This window comes from Malaclemys terrapin, chromosome 11 (genome assembly GCF_027887155.1).
Source record: "Malaclemys terrapin pileata isolate rMalTer1 chromosome 11, rMalTer1.hap1, whole genome shotgun sequence".
NCBI classification, from domain to species: Eukaryota; Metazoa; Chordata; order Testudines; family Emydidae; genus Malaclemys; species Malaclemys terrapin.
This window is the reverse complement of record NC_071515.1, coordinates 44,642,136-44,660,231: the sequence shown is the minus strand read 5'-3', so window position 1 is coordinate 44,660,231 and position 18,096 is coordinate 44,642,136. Positions and strand designations below refer to the sequence as shown.

The window sequence follows — 18,096 nt, the reverse complement described above, 5'->3', positions numbered from 1 at the left end:
CTCCAGAGGAGGAGGAAAAATTACACTGAGTTTAAAATGCTGTGCCACAAATGACAGCACTTAAGACGGGAAACACCTTGTTCTTGTTCCATTTCTTCACTGCCTTTTCTGACCAGAGATTGCTGTGTGCTCAGGAAGTACAGGGGGTTAGTCTATTTTATTTTAAACATTTTGATTTTTTTTAAATACAAGTTATTTACTGTGTATAGTTTGGGATACATGTCTGTTATCTTCCAAAAACATTTTCAAATTATATTTAAAACTTTTTGATAGTTAGTAAATCATCACTAGCAGAAGACAGATGAATATTCTAGTTGTGGGTGAATCCATTTGTGAGAAGTGTACTCAATCAGTACTACATAAACACATGTGGCCTTCACTGTAGCTATTTGTATTTTCAGATGTCTCTTCTTCACACAGCAAAGTAGTATTTCTTCCTGTTGTGGAACAGGACTGCAAGATGGGTTATTTGTATATAGTTTAAAGTTAGTACCTTCTAGAAGATAGCAATGGAAATCACTTGTCAGTTTCCAGTCTAGTACAAAATTGTAATTCATACACACTCAGGACCGTCCTTACCCATATGCAAAGTACGCAGCTGCATAGGGCACCAGGAAACTTGGGGCACCAAATTTCCTGGTGCCCTGCGCAGCTGTGTGCTGCTCCAGCCCCTGCTCCACCTCTTCCCCAGGCCCCCCCACCCCAGCCCCGCCTCTTCCCAACCCCTGAGGACTGCAACAGGGCCGGGCCTGCACTCACCGGCGGCGGGAAGTGCAGCGACCCGGCCCCAGCCACGCTGCAGGTGAGTGCTGTGGGGTGGTTCCCCTCTGTCCCCCAAGCCAGCCTCCCCCTACCCCCCCCCGCGAAGGCCTGGGTTCCCCACCCCCGCGGGAGGGCTACGTAGGACCCCAGAATAGCTAGGGATGGCCCTGTACACACTATTTCTTTTTTAGTTTATTAAATCCTGATGTACAAAAGCCTCCTCTACTGGAGAAAAGGTAAATCCACAGCTCTGAAGAAAGAATCTCTCCTCTCCTTGAAGGGTAACTATATATGAGATCTAGATTATGTGTACAGTATTTATAATATTTACATACTGAATGGCCATTTCTTCATTGTAATATCCAATACATACTTTCCAAAATTGGATAAAAATTCAGTGATCCATACAAATAAGGTTTAAGTCCTTAAAGATGCACGGGCCTTGTCAAGTATTTCCTTTCTGATCTTTGGGTAGTTTGGGTGTGCTTTTAAGACCTGTTAAAGGCAAACAATACACACAATTTAAAACCAGTTATAAAGCAGCCTAAAATGAACAAGTACTGTCATCAGTTATTTCTGTCATTATTTTGAGCTTCATTTTAAACCTTCTAATAAATCGGTAACAGTTTGATGATTTTGCTTATAAATACATAAGATATTTCATCGCAGCAGATGTACAAAGGTCATAAATAGCTGTATCATAAAGACAATCTTGTCCCTTCCACCCACCACGTGAACTTGGGGGAAAACTGCAGGGAGAAACTAGCCAGTGACTCCAGCCATTAGGAGCACCAGCAGAAGCAGCAAAACAGGGACCATCAGACATTCAGAGAACTTCCTAGTTTTGACTGGACTTTCTTTGCTCTGTGCTGATTGGCTGTTTGCTCCAACCCCCTCTCTCTGCCTTCCAATAGGATAGGTCTGCTCTGGAGCTGGAAGGTGTAATTTCCAGTTTGAGAAAACATACCTGTGCTGGCTCTGATCGAGCTAACATGCTAAAAATAGAAGCATGGCTGTGGCAGTACAGGCTAGCCACCCAAGTATGTACCTAGGGTCTTGGACAGGATTGTTCTTAGGGCATCTAGCCCATCCCACTGCTCTCACACATACTTCATCTCAGCTTCACTCCACACCAGCCCCTTTCCCTCTTCTCCACTGCACTGTCCCCCTCACATCCTTGCCTTTAATATCCTCTCCCTTCACTTTTCTTTCCATTTAGCTCATCCCTTCCTAATTAACCTCCCCACAAACAAACAAAAAACATGGCTTTAACATGAGCTCTGCAGACATTGTTCACTTGGCTTCTCTGTTATATTCCTTTCCTCAGTCCTTTGTGTGTCTTAACAGTTTAACTCCTGGGGGCATGGACTGTGCTAATCTGTTCAGTGCCTAGCACAATAAGGCCCCATTCTTGCTTGACGCTTAGGCATGACCATTATAAACGTCATTAATAAACAGGTGATTTGAAAGATAGTACTTGACTGCACTAAGTAATATTCAAATATACTTTTTTTTTTCTCAATACCTCCAACCTCATCCCTTTCACCCCTCAAATTGAGACTATTTAAGTCAGCCACAATAAATTGGAACAGTTAAATAGAACTGTTAATAAATATTAATTTACACCAAATTTCAAAAGGTTGTTGTGGTCATAAAATTTATTTTACAGAGACACTACTGAAAAGTTACTCTTCTTCTAGTCTTTCATGTGACATTAATATTGGAATTCTGCTCTCAAATTTCATTAACTTAAGTTACACTTCTACATGGTTTACCAAGTTGCAACCATAGGACGGAAGAGGATACTTATGCGGTCTCCCATGGTATATCAGAGCCAAGCAAAAGTTCCCTCTAAGCTGTGCGATCACGCTGCAGCCCATTAAGTGCCGTGCAGGCACTCAGGGCTGCGGCAGGGAGAGATTACTCTCCCCCAACCCTGGACACAACCCAGCCCAGCCACGGACCTGCCGCAACCGGGGGAGAGGTGCCCCTCTCCTGGCCCCAACCCAGCCAAGTCCTGTACCTGCCACGGCTGGGGGAAATGTGCCTCAACCCAGCCTGGCCTGGACGTGCCGTGGCTGGTGAAGAGGCGCCTCTCCCGCTGCCCCAACCCAACCTGGACGTGCTGTGGCTGGGGTAAAGGTGCCCCGGCCCCAAACCAGCCTGGCCTGGACCTGCCGTGGCTGGGGGAGAGGCACCCCTCCCCCGGACCCAACTCAACCCAGCCCCAGCACAGCCATGGGTGAGGTACCCCTCCTCCCCTCAGCCCAGGTACTGCTGCGAGGAGAGATAGCTGTGGGGGAGTCCTCTCTCCCCATCACAGCCCCGGGACAGCCTGCACCCGAAACCTGTCACCCCGGCCCCACCCCAGAACCTGCACCCCCAGCCAGAGTCCTCAAAACCCACACCCCAACCCTCTGCCCCAGCCCTGGGCCTCCCACGCTCCCAATCCCTTGCCCTATGAATTTTGTCATGTACACCAATATGGAGATGATGTGGGTCACACATCATCTCCATGTTGGTGCACATAACAAAATTCATTCCACACAAGGGTGGGAAAAATTAGAGGGAACACTGGAGACACGTACTTTCTCAGTTATTCCTCAGATCTGAGGAATTTAGGATAAAACAGGCTGAACTAAACCAAGTAGCCTGAACATCTATCAAATTTATGAAATTAAACAATTTCCAAAGCCAAATGCTACATAATTTGTAATTCCCGAATCTGAAAAATACAGAAATAACTCAGGTTTCAGAGTAGCAGCCGTGTTAGTCTGTATCCGCAAAAAGAACAAGGAGTACTTGTGGCATCCTAGAGACTAACAAATTTATTAGAGCATAAGCTTTCGTGGGCTACTGCCCACTTCTTCGGAAGCATATATAAGAACTCCTGTTCTTTTTTTAGAAATAACTCAGTACTTAAAAGGAAGTTATAGTAGTGCAAACAATTAAAATATGAATTAAAAGCCTACCTTATGACAAATATCAATTGCTTCTACGTATCTCTTTCCTTTCAAGTAATTAAATGCCAGCTTGTATCCTGTAAGCAGTGCAAATACCCATGACATATTATGCTTAAAATTAAATAAAGAAAAAAAAACCATCACATTCAAGTTGAAAAATATCCCAATGGTCAAGTTTACTTAAAAGAAAAAAGTTGGAATAACTGTTTGCTAAGTTATCTCCAAAACACCCCGCTGAAACAGACAAGTTAGGTAGAGCTCTAAAATGAGTTTTGAAGTTATTTTTAAATTAAATAAACTTATCACCAGTTATATTTACACACAGGAAAGAAGATTTACATTCTAAAGAATATATAGTGGTAACCCATATTAATTTAAGTTGCCATATCATCCTTCATGACTTCTCACACTGGGCTATGAATCACTATTTTGATAGAAACCACCTTTTTGATAGTTTAGTTATATTAGGTGAGGACACAAAACTAAATAAAAAGATACGAGAACACGAATGGAAAACTTGTTTAGCTGATTATGTTCTTGGTGGAACTCGCTTCTCCCTCAATCAACATATTTGGACTGTGCCCCTTGTAGCAAATATCAGAGGCAGTTAACATTTGTCTCTGAGGCACCAGAATTTGGCCACATCTCTTCTGTACTCACCTCAAATTCTCTACCAATAGTACTGAAAAGTGGTTCTATGGCTCTTGAGAACATTTCTTCACAGATGAAGCATCTCTGTCTTTTACCTACCCCATTTTGTTAGCTATAACATGATGGGGGAGTAGAAAGCCAACAAAAAGGAGCTTGATGAGTTGGCCTTGTTGGGGATATAGATACTTGAAAATTCTTGTCCCCCAAGAAAAACAACAAAGTGAGGAATATTCTGCATACTGCTGCCTCAAAGAAAGCTTTAAAAGTCTGGCCTGCATTGGCTAAGACAGGAAAGCTGAAATGCTATTCTGTTTGTATCTCTCCAGGCACAGAAGCGAGTAAAAGGACACTAGGAATAGCCAAGATCCGTAATGACATGAGGACAAATCTGATATTTGCAGGAAAAGAGGCACAGCCCAAATATCTCAGGTTGGGGAAGAGCTCAGAGCCCAGAAATAAAGTCTATGATGAGTAATTTCCAAGACAGCCATAAGAAAGTCTAGAGTTCAGAACATTTTCTATAAAGCTATCCTACATAAGCAAATGGGCAATAAGATGACGAATGTGTAAGGCTACGATTTAGTCACGGATATTTTTAGTAAAAGTCATGGACAGGTCATGGGCAATAAACAAAAATTCACAGCCTCATGACCTGTCCATGACTTAGTCACAGGTATTTTTAGTAAATCTTGGGGGGGGGGGTGCACCTTGGGGAGCCACTGCTCCGGCTGCCTGGGGAGCACTGAGCAGCAGCTGCTCCGGCTACCCCCCCGAGCAGAGGCCAGTGCTGGGCCGCTCCAGCAGTGGCAAGTGTGGCTAGCCATTGGGCCACCTGAGCCAGCTGCTTGGGCGACCCTTGGGTCAGCCACGCTGGCCACTGCAGAAATCACGAAGGTCGTGGAAAGTCACGCAATCTGTGAATTCCAAGACAGGCACAGAGCCCTACCAATGTGTACAAGGTCTACATGCCAGCTGAAGTTTCTACCATTTTTTCTAGCATTGATTCTACTGCATGAGGATTGTAAATCTGGTATTTGTGTACACAATGAGAAATAGAGGCATACAACAATATTTTCAATTGGCCATGATTCTACTGTATGCAAGATTATATCTACTTTACGTTTTTTAACTGTGGTATAGTATCTAGATGCCAAATGACTTCATAAGTTTGCATGTTTGCTCCACATCTGCCCTCTAAAATGTTTCAAGAAAGTTCAAGGGCAAGTTCTATGCTGGCCTCATTGAAATGAACATTTCTCTTGGGCCTTGGTCTGTTGAGGCGGCTTCTTCAAAATGTAGTTGTTTGAGATGCAACTTTATGACACCATCCAGACATTCCATAGGCCAGCCCCTCAGTGTGAAACCCATAGATATAATTCACTATTAGACACTTTCTCCTCCTAGGAAAAGATCTTCAAGAAAGATTAGCTCAAGAAACCTTGGTGAAGCCAGTTACCATTTGATCATTCTTGTTCATTACTAGCATGCAAAATGAACACTTTAGTAATCTCGTTCTCTTTATGGAAAGATGTTTCCAGCTTCCTATCTGCCTCCTTTTCCTATTTTTTTTCCTTTCCAACCTTTAGGATCCTTAAAAGCTTTTCTTGGTGCACTCTGACCTTCCCTATTTTCTGAGGCCAAGTACACCTAGGAACTAGTCTATTTTAGGTAACCTGCCTAAATATGTAGATTATTTGTTTTAAGTTGATAAATGTAGTTCCTTTACAGACACTGTAGTTCCTCTCCAATATACAGTTCACTTAAAAATATTTAAATCTGAGACATAAGGAGATTCAGGAACTGCACCTAAAGAAACATATGATGCAGCAATTTATTGTATATAAGGTACAGCTGTACATTATGAAAACAATGGTATTCTAGATTGCATAGAAAACTATCATTCCACATCCTTTAAAAAAAAAAGTACAAGAAAAGCCTGTAAGAGGGTGCATTGTAAACAGTGTTTATTTTTTTGAGATGCCATCAACATAGTCCAAAATTGGGAACTGAACTTGGGAAACCACCATCCTATGAGTGTGGCGGTAGGTTTTATTTAATAAAAAAAAAAAAATCTGTCTCCTGTGTAAAGTTTGTATACATTCTTCTCTATAAAATGGTCTAAAAGTAGGAGACCAAACACACATTCCAATAGTTGAATTCACTGACTTTCTTAAGTGGAACTTTAAAAATATCCTGAACAGTATTTAATTGGCTACCAATTTTGAGTTGGAGATATGTAAATTAAAAATTCTTAGTTTAAAAATTATATGCAAAAAATATCTGATCAAAATTAAATTGTAAGAACAAAGTCACAAAGCTGAGCCACTAATTCATACATAATAAGTAGCATAATGTATATTCAAAATTAATACTATATTAATAGGCAATATGTAAGTTGCAAATAGAAACAGTGAACCATAATGGGTTCCAAAATTGAAGCTTGTGGGAAGTTGACTAGAAGAAAAGGTTACTCACCTTATGCAGGGACACACATCTCAAAAAAACTACAGCCTACTGCATAGGGTGAGTAACTTCTTCCAATAGTGTCCCTATGGTTGCTCTACTTGAGGTGATTCCTGAGCAGTATCCCCACAGGGAGGAGGGAATTTCAGAATTGAGTCCAGGACTGAAAACAGTACAGAATTACCAAGCTCAGCATCAGATCTGACAGTCTAGAGCAAGACAGTGTTTAGTGAAAGTATGCACAGAGACCCATGTAGCAGCTCTGCATACGTCAGACACCAGAATGTTCTTGAATAAAGTTGTGGAAGTTGCCTACAATCTGGTAGTGTGCGCTATTACTCTTTTTGGGAGGGGAAAGGGGAGCACCAGCTGCATAGCATGCAACACACCCAGAGATCCTCCTTGAAAGTCTCTGTATAGAGATCAGGGAACCCATGGATCTCTCTGCTGTAAACAGATGCACTGGTTAAGGTGAAAATCTGACAGCACTTTAGGTAAGAATTTAGGGTGAGGCCACAAAGAGAACCTGTCTTTGAAGAACACTGTAAATAGGAAAGGGCAGGGGTGGGGTGGAGGGAGGGTTGCCATCCAGGCTACAATTTCACCACCCTGAAGGCCAACTTGATAGCTACTAGAAAGGCCATCTTCATAGATAAGTGAAGCAAGGAGCAGGTTGCCACAGGTTCAAATGGAAATGTGATGAAGTATTTAAGTACCAGGTTGAGATTCCAAGTAGGAACAGGATCTTTAACCTGGAGGTAGTGGTTCCCAAAACCCTTAATAAATCTTGAGGACACAGGGTAAGCAAATATGAAAAACCTTTCTAGTGGGGACTGAAATGCTGATATCTTGGCCAGATGAACCTTAATAGAGCTAACTGATAACCCTTATGTCTTCAGGTCCAGAAGGTAAACCAAAATAGCTGAAAGCAAAGAGTATTCAGGTACAACACAGTGATACAATCTGAAGTAATCTGAGTTGACTTCCTACTAATGTTTAGTAATATCCATCGTACTCCTGTTGAGTAGGTGCATTCTAATCCTGTATACCATCTAAGAGTCATGCTCGGAGATGGAGGACTCCTAGGTTGGAATGAAGCACAAAAGCTTCATCTTGGGACAGGAGATGGGGGATGGTCAGAAGCTTGAATGCCAGCTGACATGCAGATGAAGCAGGTAAAGTTACCAAACAGGTCTCAGCCAAGTCGGTACTATAAGGATAACTATCTTTGTCTTGTCTGATCTTGTTCATCACTCTTAGTATTAGCAATGTTGGAGGGAACACATAGAAGACTACCTTTGTCCAGGGAAGCAGAAAGGCACGTTCCAAAGAATGGCAACCTAGGCCTCCTCTTGAGCAGAACAAGGGACACTTATTGCTGCATGTTGCAAATAGCTCCACCTCTGGAAGTCCCTACTTTTCGAATATCCGGTGAAGAATTTGAGTCTCCAATTCCCATTCAGAGTCCTGTGAGAAGGTAAATGGCTGAGATCTGATTCTAATGGGCTATAATGCAGTTCCACAACTTTATAGCTTCAGTGCACAGGGAGGGGGATCTTGCGTCTCCCTGTTTGTTGATACAGAACATGCAAGCAACACTGTCATGACCCTGATTGAGTTGCCCCTGGTGAGGGGTAGGAACTGAAGGCAGGTGTTCCTGAGTGCTCTGAGTTCCCACAAGTTGATAGAGAGACCAGATTCCTGAGATGACCAGCTGCTCTGCGTTGTGACAATATTGAGGATGCTACCCACGCTAGTGATGATGCATCAGTTGTCACAGTTACTACTGGAGATGGCAAACACCCAGACAGACACTGAGTTGATTCTTACACCAGTCTAGAGAGCTCTTCACCTGGAGGGAAACTGTGACCTGTTTGTCCAAGCTGTCTCTTGTCCAGAAATAGGTCCTTTTGAACCAGCATTGAAAGCAGTGGAGGCATAATCTTGCACCCTCGGTTACAATGGTGCAAGCTGCCATATGACCTCAGACCTGTAAAAAGTTCCTTACTGGGGCTTCCTTGAATAGACCAGATATGCCAAAGTTATGAATCTGTCCATGGGAAGGAAAGCCCTGGGCCCCATGAATTATATTATCTATACTGGCACTAACATGGATTTTCTTTTTACATTTAGCTGGAATCCCAATTCCTGAAAGAGAGCAAGAGCTGTCTGGGTGGAGGTCAGCACTGCTTCCTAAGATTGGCCCTTGAGTAGCCAGTCGTTGAGATATTGGAAGAATACAGTTGATTCTTGCTGAAGATAAGTTACTACCACTAGAATCTTTGAAAACACCCTGGGACCAAACAGAAGTAATCAGTATTGAAAATGCTCTTGGCCCATGGTAAACCATACGTATTTCCTGTGAGTGGGGTGAATCACTATATGGAAACAGGTGTCCTGTAAGCTGAGGACCAAAAAATATTTTCATGCCTTTAGAAAAGGATTACAGCTGCCAGAGTCACCATCCTGAACTTTTGAGACTTTACAACTTTGTTCAGTTGTCTTAGATCTAAGATCGGTCTTCACTCTCTGTCCTTCTTTGGCACAAGAAAATACTTTGAGTAAAACCCTTTCCCCCATGTGAAGGGACAGGATTGCCTCCATAGCTCCTAAATGAAGGAGAGAGTGCACTTCTTGACTCAGGGCTTGTCTACACTGCCTCCCAAATCAGTGGTGCTGCGATCAATGCAATGGCATCGATTTAGTGGATCTGGTGAAGATGCGATAAGTTGATGGGAGAGCGCTCTCTCGTTAACTTTAGTACTTCACCTCCCCAAGGACGGAAGCTAAGTTGGTGGGAGATTTTTTCACACCCCTGAGTGACGTAACTTACATTGACTTAAGTGGCAGTGTAGACCAGGTCTCAGTATAGTCTCCTGAGAGGAATCTCTAAAGACAGATGGAATAAGAGGGAGGACGGGAGGGATACAAAGCGGATGATATAGCCTGATATTATGACCTGTATGACCCATGTGTTTGTTGTAATACACCATCAAATCAGTTGCAAATGAGAAAGGCAGTCTCCAAAATTGGGGAGGAGGGCAAAAGGTTGCATCTTGTAAACTAGAGGCAAGAGAGGAATCGAACCCTCAGCTATCCTGTCAAAATTGTTGTTTCAGTGATAACTGATTACTTGCTGAAGGAGGATTAGCAGCTCTCTTTCTCTGGAATTTGTCTGTCTCTTCCTAGCAGATTTAGTGGTTCACTGAAAGCCAGTGAATTAGGCAAGGTATGATCTCTGGGCAATTTGAGACATACAAAATCTCCTCTTGTTCAGAAAGTTCAACATGGCCCTGGAGTCCTTCAGTGCATGCAAGGACTCATCCATGGCCCCCAAGAACAGCTTCCAACCATCAAATGGGAGGTCCTCAACAGTATTCTAAACCTCCCTCGGGAACCCCGAGAGCTGGAGCCAGGATGCCTTATGCAAACAACCTCTGTGGAGATGGATTTGGTGATGGTGTCTGCAACACCTAAGGCTGCTTAAAGAGAGGTTCTGGCTAATAACTGACCCTCTGATGATGGTGTGAAAGTATTCTCTGTGCTCCTGTGAAAGATGTTCAATAAAGGCTGCAAATGTATTGTATTTCATGAAGCTGTACTTGGCCATGATCATCTAGTTTATGATCCGAAATTGGAGGGTCGCAGACTTTCAGCCAAAAAAGTTTAACTTTTTCTGATTTTTATCATTGGGGTGAACCCTAAGTAATGCTGTTTACCCTGTTCATTTACAGCATCCACCACCAGGAAATTAGACAAGGTGTGGGCAAACAAAAATTCAGAGTCCCTGGGATGAACATAATATTCTTATCTGCCCATTTACAAGTTGGTGAGATAGTAGCAGGCATTTGCTACATAATCTTCGTTGGATCCAGGAGCGCTTCATTAATGGGTAGCACCAACCTGGGTGGATGTTGCTGACTGCAGAATGTCCAGTATCTGGAGTCGCAAGTCTTTGATCTCCCCAAGAGGTATGTGAGGGTGGCAGCCACTCCCTTCACAAGGTCTGGAATTGAAAGAAATTGGCACCCATCGATGGTGGTGGAGGCACGACCACCTCGTCTGGAGATGATGTATGATTTTGTGGGGTGACCCCCTTATCTGCCCTAACCTCCTGTTCTTCAAACATCTCATGCTGGGGTTTGGTAGATGGACTGTGCAATCCTAGATTCTTGTGCAATGGAGCTATAGATCTGGTAAATTGCTGTCAATACACAGTCCAAGAACCGTAGTGTGGCCAGTGGTGGGGGCCTATACAAGGCAGGAGGTGGCATTCAGGGCTGATCCCACTATCCCTGTCATGGACAAAGATCCTTGTTGAAGTACGGGTTCCTGTTTGGATGTGGAGGGGAACACAGAACTGATATAGAAGAGACTGACTGAATCGCTCCTTCATCCTCCGCAAAGTCCACCAATGATGGGGCCCCAGTAGACAAAGGCAGAGTGTCTTGCAGTATTGGGAAGCAAAGGTAATCTGGAGATTGGGGTATCAGTACCAAGAGTCATTTGATACCCATAAGTAGTGGGTATTCTGGCTCATCTAAGACTGACAAGTCTCTGGAATAGCTGAATTCCTGCAGCAGTGAGTGGGTCGGTACCAATGCAGCAGTTGAGCTGGACTGTGTCAGTGCCAAGGCAGAACATGGTTGGTGCTTCAATTTGCCCAGTACTGAAGGAGTCGAGAGAGAAGATGCTGATGGTAAGTGTGATATAGATATTGCAATTCTAAAGGAGTGTATATATCCTAGGCCTCCCTGTCCTTTATAGATGGGACCTGGGGCCTGCTGAATCTGTGCTTCTCCAAAGCACTCTGGGATCTCCCAGCTTTGCTGGTATGGGAGGAAGAGTGTCTTTCGGCTCCACAGTACCAAGCCGAGAGGTTGAGGCCTCCGACACAGTGGACTTAGCACAAGATTGGGGCCTTTTGGGAGCCAGCTCCTTATAAGCTCCCCAGCTTAGGGGAGACCTGGGCCTAAGTCAAAGGGGTGCTGGATCTGTCCAGAGACAGATGTACAGGGGTAGGGTGTACTGATTTCACTCAGAAGCAGGTCTAAGAGAGTGCTCCATCATCAGAAGTCTCAGTTTGGTTTCCTGGTTCTTCTGTGCTCTAAATTTGAGAGCTAGGCAAGTTACACTTTTGGAAGATATGAGACTCTCCCAAGCAATAGACACACTTAGGGCAAGTCTACACTTTTGCTTAAGTAATTCTAACTTACATCACTCGGGGGTGTGAAAGACCACGCCCACCGAGCGCAGCAAGTTACAGCGGCCTAAGTGCTGACCACACTGGCGCTATGTCAACAGAAGACACTCTCCCGCCAACATAGCTTCCGCCTCTCGCAGTGCACTTTCCCATTGGCATAGAGCATCTTTACCAGACACGTTACAGTGGCATAACACTTCTAGTGTAGACTAGCTATTACAGTGGCTGTCGCTGACTGAGATTGCCTCCTAACAAGTGAGGCAGCTTGAAACGTGGTAACCCAGGCACGCCCAGCCAGGCTGGTAGGGCTCCCCAGAAAAATAGGAGGAAAAAGGGAGAGAAAAAAAGTCAATCCTCTCACTACTATTTAAGTAATTCTATACTAAAACTAACATTAACTAGAAACACTAAACTAACAGAACAGCTGTAGAACACACTGAGGTATGCACAAGGCAGACACAATCGAGCTCGGTCTCGCACTGAAAAATTAAGAGAAGGAACTGAAGGCGGTTCATCCACGAAGCCCTATATACCCTCGATGTGCAGCATAAAGTTGTATAGAGCGCATGCGCAGGCTGAACAGACTCTTCTAATGGAAAATCTCTGAGCAAGGGCTCAAGAGGCGTACGCACTCCTGCAGAGAAGCACCTACAGGAACACTACTAGAAGAACACCAGCTGTAAATTGCTGAGAGTCTTGTCAAAGTACCAACTCAAATGGCTCTCTCTTGCCATGAAGGTTCTCTCCTATGTTGTAATGTAGATCTCTAAACAGCTGAATTTTCATAGGAAGACAATCAGAGAAGATATTTTACTTATATAGAAAATTAAATGCAGTCTTACTAATAGTCATTGTTTCTGTTCTTTTGTATTACCACAGGATAAAAATGTAGGTTGTGTAAACATACCTATTGTTGGATTTGTTTGGTTTCCATACTTCCAGGCCATCTCATAATTTACTGCTGCATCCTTATACGCTTGCTCCTTTTCCATTATGTATCCCATATATTCATAGGCTTTGCAACAGGACTACAAAATATAAAAGTTGACTACATGTATTTCAAAACTTTATTTAGAGAAACACATGCAGTACTGACAATCAATTAAATAAATATTAATATACACAGTTTGGAAAGCATTCTGTGACAAAATGTTCTGGATTAAAGTCAGGACAAGACAAATCCCATTTGTGTAATTCTGTGCATGGCTGTTCTTAAGATCCTCAGCCAAAGTAAGAGGCTGAGAACAAGAGTTGCTCAACTGGGGAGAAGAGGTGAGTAGGTTAAGGGGAAAAGAAGGAAGTGCATTACATTGTCCTAATGGCTCTTGCTGGAAGCATTTTTCCAATTAGTACTGCCTGAATGTATTAGGTCCAGAAGGCCAGGATTAGGTATATGGCCCCAGTAGCATTGAGTGAAACATCTTCACAGTGGCAGTTGTTATGCCTGTCACTGCTGAGCAGAGCAAAGGGTTTTAGGGACATACTCTTCTGGGGCAGTTAGTTGGCTTTCCCATTGGGTGAAGCACTGACTACTGCAATAGGGCCAGACAACATGCAGAAGCAGTACAAAATGATTAGAGTTTGCAGGAGAGAAGGGACCAGTGCTGAGAAGCTCGGTGCTGAGATAACCAAAGTTTGGCTACTTAAAAGAAATATTTGTTGTCTAAGAAAACAGCTTTCAAATAAAAATGGATACATTATACTAACAAATTATAAACATTAAATATTTTCAATAAAAGCTAATTTTATTATTCTTAGTCTCCTAAAAATATGTTTATTACCCTGTAAGCTTATCAAAGCTGTGCTTTAAAGTAAAACCAAGAAGTGATTTCATGACTTGATGGTTTTGTAAATGATGCTCCATGTAACTCACGAGTTGCTTATCACTTTGCAATACCACGAAATACGGTTAAGAAAAAGAGCCACGTAAAAGTAAATAGCTAATGAAAAAACTCTTCTAGCAGCATGATCAGTCAGTTTATTTTCTTCTTAGTTGTTGCGGGCTTTATTTGCATAAAAGACATATTTTATAAAATTCACCACTGCCACCCAAAATGGGCTTCCCCAGGGCCAGTGGGAGTGAGTGTATAAAGGGAATCCCATCAACCTTCATATTCTGCCGGCCAAGAAACATTGGTGAAAGGACACAGTCACAGTCTGCTATCCTAACAAGTATTTGCCATATTAGCCAGACATGCAATCCTTACCATGAGCTGCCTAATCATGATGATGTCTACCAAGGACAAGTGCCTGTCCCATTTCTATACACAAAAACTATTTAAAACTGTTTAGCAATTTAACTGTATTTCAATCTATATTGTGTGTGCGCGCACACTCTATATGAAAAGAACATTAAGGTTGCAAAGTCAAGCACTCAGAAGCTAGGAAATGGCAGAAATTAGATTGTCTGTGCAACTTTAATTCAGCCCCCTTGTGTATTTGCATGATAATACAGCCCTTAATTACATACTATTTTTCACAAGACCCCTGCCTCATTCAGTGCACAGCATGGACTGCTTTAGGGATGAATCAGGACTATGTAGTGAAAGAAGCGGTTGGCTGTAGGGCAATTTCATTTGTTGTAGAGTTCCTATATGATGCTAGGCAAGTCATTTAAATAAAACTATTTACAGATGGTCATTAATTGTGTGTTCCTCATTTTCTGAGCGCCTGACTTGAGACCCTTGGTCTGATTTGCAATATATCATATCACTCTCTCTGGACTCCCAATCCCAGCTCCTTGTTTCCAGTTTCCTTACCCAGCCAGTCCCAGTTTCCCCATTCCCGACTCATCTGTCCTACATCTGTCCCCCTCCCTGATCACTCCCAATTTTCATCAACTCTCAGGCCTAATCTCCCCTCACCGCCCAGGCTCCTCATTCAATCTCAGGGTTCCCCCACTCCTTGTCACAGTGGGACTTTCTGAGCAGAGACTCTCTCCCCGGCTCGTCATCCAAGCTCAGTCCCCCCTCACCCCCCACACCCTTTACCCTCCCTGGGCTCCCAGTCCTACCTTCCACTACAACACTCAATTCCAGTTTCTCCCTCACCAGGCTTTGTCCCAATCTCCTCCCTGACCCCTGCCCAAAGTCTGTCAGTTGTCCCCTCTAAATTTGAATCAAGCAGTTTCTTCCTCCAAACTGCCTGGGTCCACCATGGGGGCCATTGAAAGCACAGGACAGATTGGCCCCCTGTTCCGAGTTCAGTTTCCAGACCACTCACAATGCTGAGAGCTGCAATTACAGGGAAAATCCTGATCAGTACTGGTAGGTGCAAGCTTAGTGCAGATGGAATCTTTGGGGGAAGATATCTAAGAAACCACTACTGAGCACAGAAACATAGAAATGTAGGGCTATAAGAGACCTCAAGAGGTCATCCAGTCCAACTGCCTGTGCTGAAGCAAGATTAAGCATACGTAGACCATCTCTGACAGTTATTTGTCTAACCGGTTCTTTAAAACCTCCAATGATGGAGATTCCAGTCTCTCTACATAACCCATCCCAATGCTTAACTATCCTTATAGTTAGAAAGCTTTACTTAATATCTAACATTAATCTTCCCTGCGACAAATTAAGCCAATTGCTTCTTGTTTTACCCCTCACGGACATGGAGAACTGATTCCCATTCACCTTTGGTCTGACCCAGTACGGCTGTTCTTACGTTCTGTTCTCTTTAGAACAACATTGTACATCTTTCAAGACTATTATGTCCCCCCCTTAAGTCTTCTCTTTTTTAGACTACTATGTTCAATTCTTTCAACCTTCCCTGAGAGGCCATGTTTTCTAAACCTTTATTTTTGTTGCTTTCCTCTGGACACTCCCCAGTTTGTCCATATCTTTCTGAAACTGTGGTGCCCAGCTGAGACTTCACCAGTGCTGAGTAGAATGGAACTCCAGCTGAGACTTCACCAGTGCTGAGTAGAATGGAACAATTACCCCATGTGTCTTACATCTAACACTCCTCCTAATACATCATAGAATGACATTTGTCTTTTCTGCAACAGCACCACATTGCTGACACTCAAATCTGTGATCCATCCCAGATCCTTTTTTGCAGTACTGCTGCCTACCCAGTTATTCCCCCATCTTGTATTTATGTATTTGATTTTTTTCTTCTTAAGTTTTATACTTTGCACTTGTCTTCACTGAATTTCATCTTATTGATTTCAGACCAATTCTCTAATGTATCAAGATAGTATTAAAAGTCAAAAACTATCTTCTAAAGTGTTTGCATCATCTCAGCAGCCGATTTGTAAATTTTCTCTCTACTTCATCGAAGTCATTAATGAAAATACTTAATAGTTTCGACCTCAGGACAGACTGCTGCCGGTCCCCATTTTGTAAGTCCTCCTAGTCTGACACTAAATCACAGACAACTACTCTGTATGGTTTTTCAACCAGTGACTCCCCATTTAACAATAATTTCATTTAGACCATACTTCCCTAGTTTGTTTACATGACTCATGTGGGAGTGTGTTCAAAGCCTTACTAAAGTCAAGATATATCATATGTCTACTGCTTCCCCGCTATCAACTAGTCCAGTTAACCTGTCAAAGAAGGAAATTAGATTGATTTAGCATGATTTGTTCTTGATAAATCAGCGTTGGCCATTACTTACCCCTTATTATCCTCGAGCATGTGTGAACTGCTATTTTTCAAAGGTTTATAAGTAGGCCAATTTTGGTGTTTTCTCATGGGCACAACAAAAGGCACATCCCTGACACAAAGGCTAGTCCCCCGCCAAATTTCAAGTCTCTGCTCACAGGAATGCTAGAGCTTTTCAAAGAAAGGCTGCTGCCAGGATTATTTAACAGGGGCAAAACAAAGTATTTTTCCCTAGCCTCATTCCTGAAAAAAGCTAAACTGTTTTGGCTAAAATTTTCCAGATTTTTTTTTTACCTGAGACGAACACCTGCCATGAAAAATTGCAGCCTGAATGGTTAAATAGTTTGGCAAAATTGTAAGCAACTGAAAATAGGATCTTCTAATAGGAAGTTTCAGGCAACCTGAATAGGTAGTGCTACCAGCTCTGCCTGTAATATGTAATACACACACATTGCGCGTGCACGCGTGTGTGTGTGTGTGTGTGTATGTATGCACACACACACACACACACACACTATAGATTAAAACAGATTAAATCTTTCATAATGAAAGACAAAATAAAACTGATTAAATACAGAAAAACAGACAGGAATCTCCATATTAAACATATAAAGCAGAGCATGCTCACAATTAGCTACAACTCTGAAAATAAGCAAGTTTTTTGTAAGTCTCATTTTGAATGGTTTATAAAAGATGTATTGCCTTGTCACTAAACTGAGTATTTTCTGTAAAGAAGTTACAGAATTCTACTTAAAGTCCTATCTAATTATCCATTTAGCATGCTAATTATTTACACTAGGGACAAGACAAATGCAGACACCTGTATTATATTCAACTTCATCTTAACTATTCAAAACTGTTTTAGATTAAACTTCCTAAGTCTAATGAGGAAATGGTTTCAATTTATAACCTACAAGACCAACCAGAGATCATCTGGAAAACTGGAATACAATATAGTCCAAGATTTCTCTTATGAAGAAGTCTGTGGTCTATAAGTGGTTCCTTAACTGTATTTTTTAAATAAATATATAAAAAAGCCCTTGATTCTATGGAAAGCTTCTGGTTTCGGAAATATATGTTGGGCTCTCTGACTTTGTAACCTAACACTGATTATGGTCTGCGGTCTAAACCAAATCTACATGTTTTAAATGGACACAAACCCATGTTGCATGACAAAGTGTTTATATAGGCTCTCTCATTCAATATGTACATACATCATTCATTTCTGATTGTAAAAAGCAATTCTAAAAACCCATTCACCAAAATAATATATTTTGTCAGTCTAGTCAAGTTTAACTCAGAATGCTTGTGGAAAATATTTCCATAAACACGTAAAGTAGTTTAAAAAACAAAAACAAAAAAACCACCTTTGGCAACCATTTTTATCTGTACAGTTCGATTCCTCCAGGCTTTCTTCACAGCACCTGGGTTGGAGGCCAATGTGGGAATG

General features: G+C 42.4%; 1 protein-coding gene across 3 annotated transcripts in view; it reads right to left on the bottom strand.

Moving 5' to 3' along the window:
- Positions 1-789: 789 nt before the first annotated feature.
- The window catches only part of TTC21B (tetratricopeptide repeat domain 21B), an 86,698-nt gene continuing 69,391 nt past the window's right edge, over positions 790-18,096 (bottom strand). The window contains exons 27-29 of one of the 3 annotated variants that reach the window (XM_054044848.1): positions 12,950-13,070; positions 3,735-3,802; positions 790-1,257 (exon numbers count right to left, since the gene is read on the bottom strand). In XM_054044848.1, the coding sequence (XP_053900823.1) occupies positions 1,180-1,257; positions 3,735-3,802; positions 12,950-13,070 (267 nt within the window). In that variant the 3' untranslated portion in view covers positions 790-1,179. The remainder of the gene's footprint in view (positions 1,258-3,734; positions 3,803-12,949; positions 13,071-18,096) is intronic. The other 2 variants (XM_054044849.1, XM_054044850.1) reach the window with 2 other exon arrangements.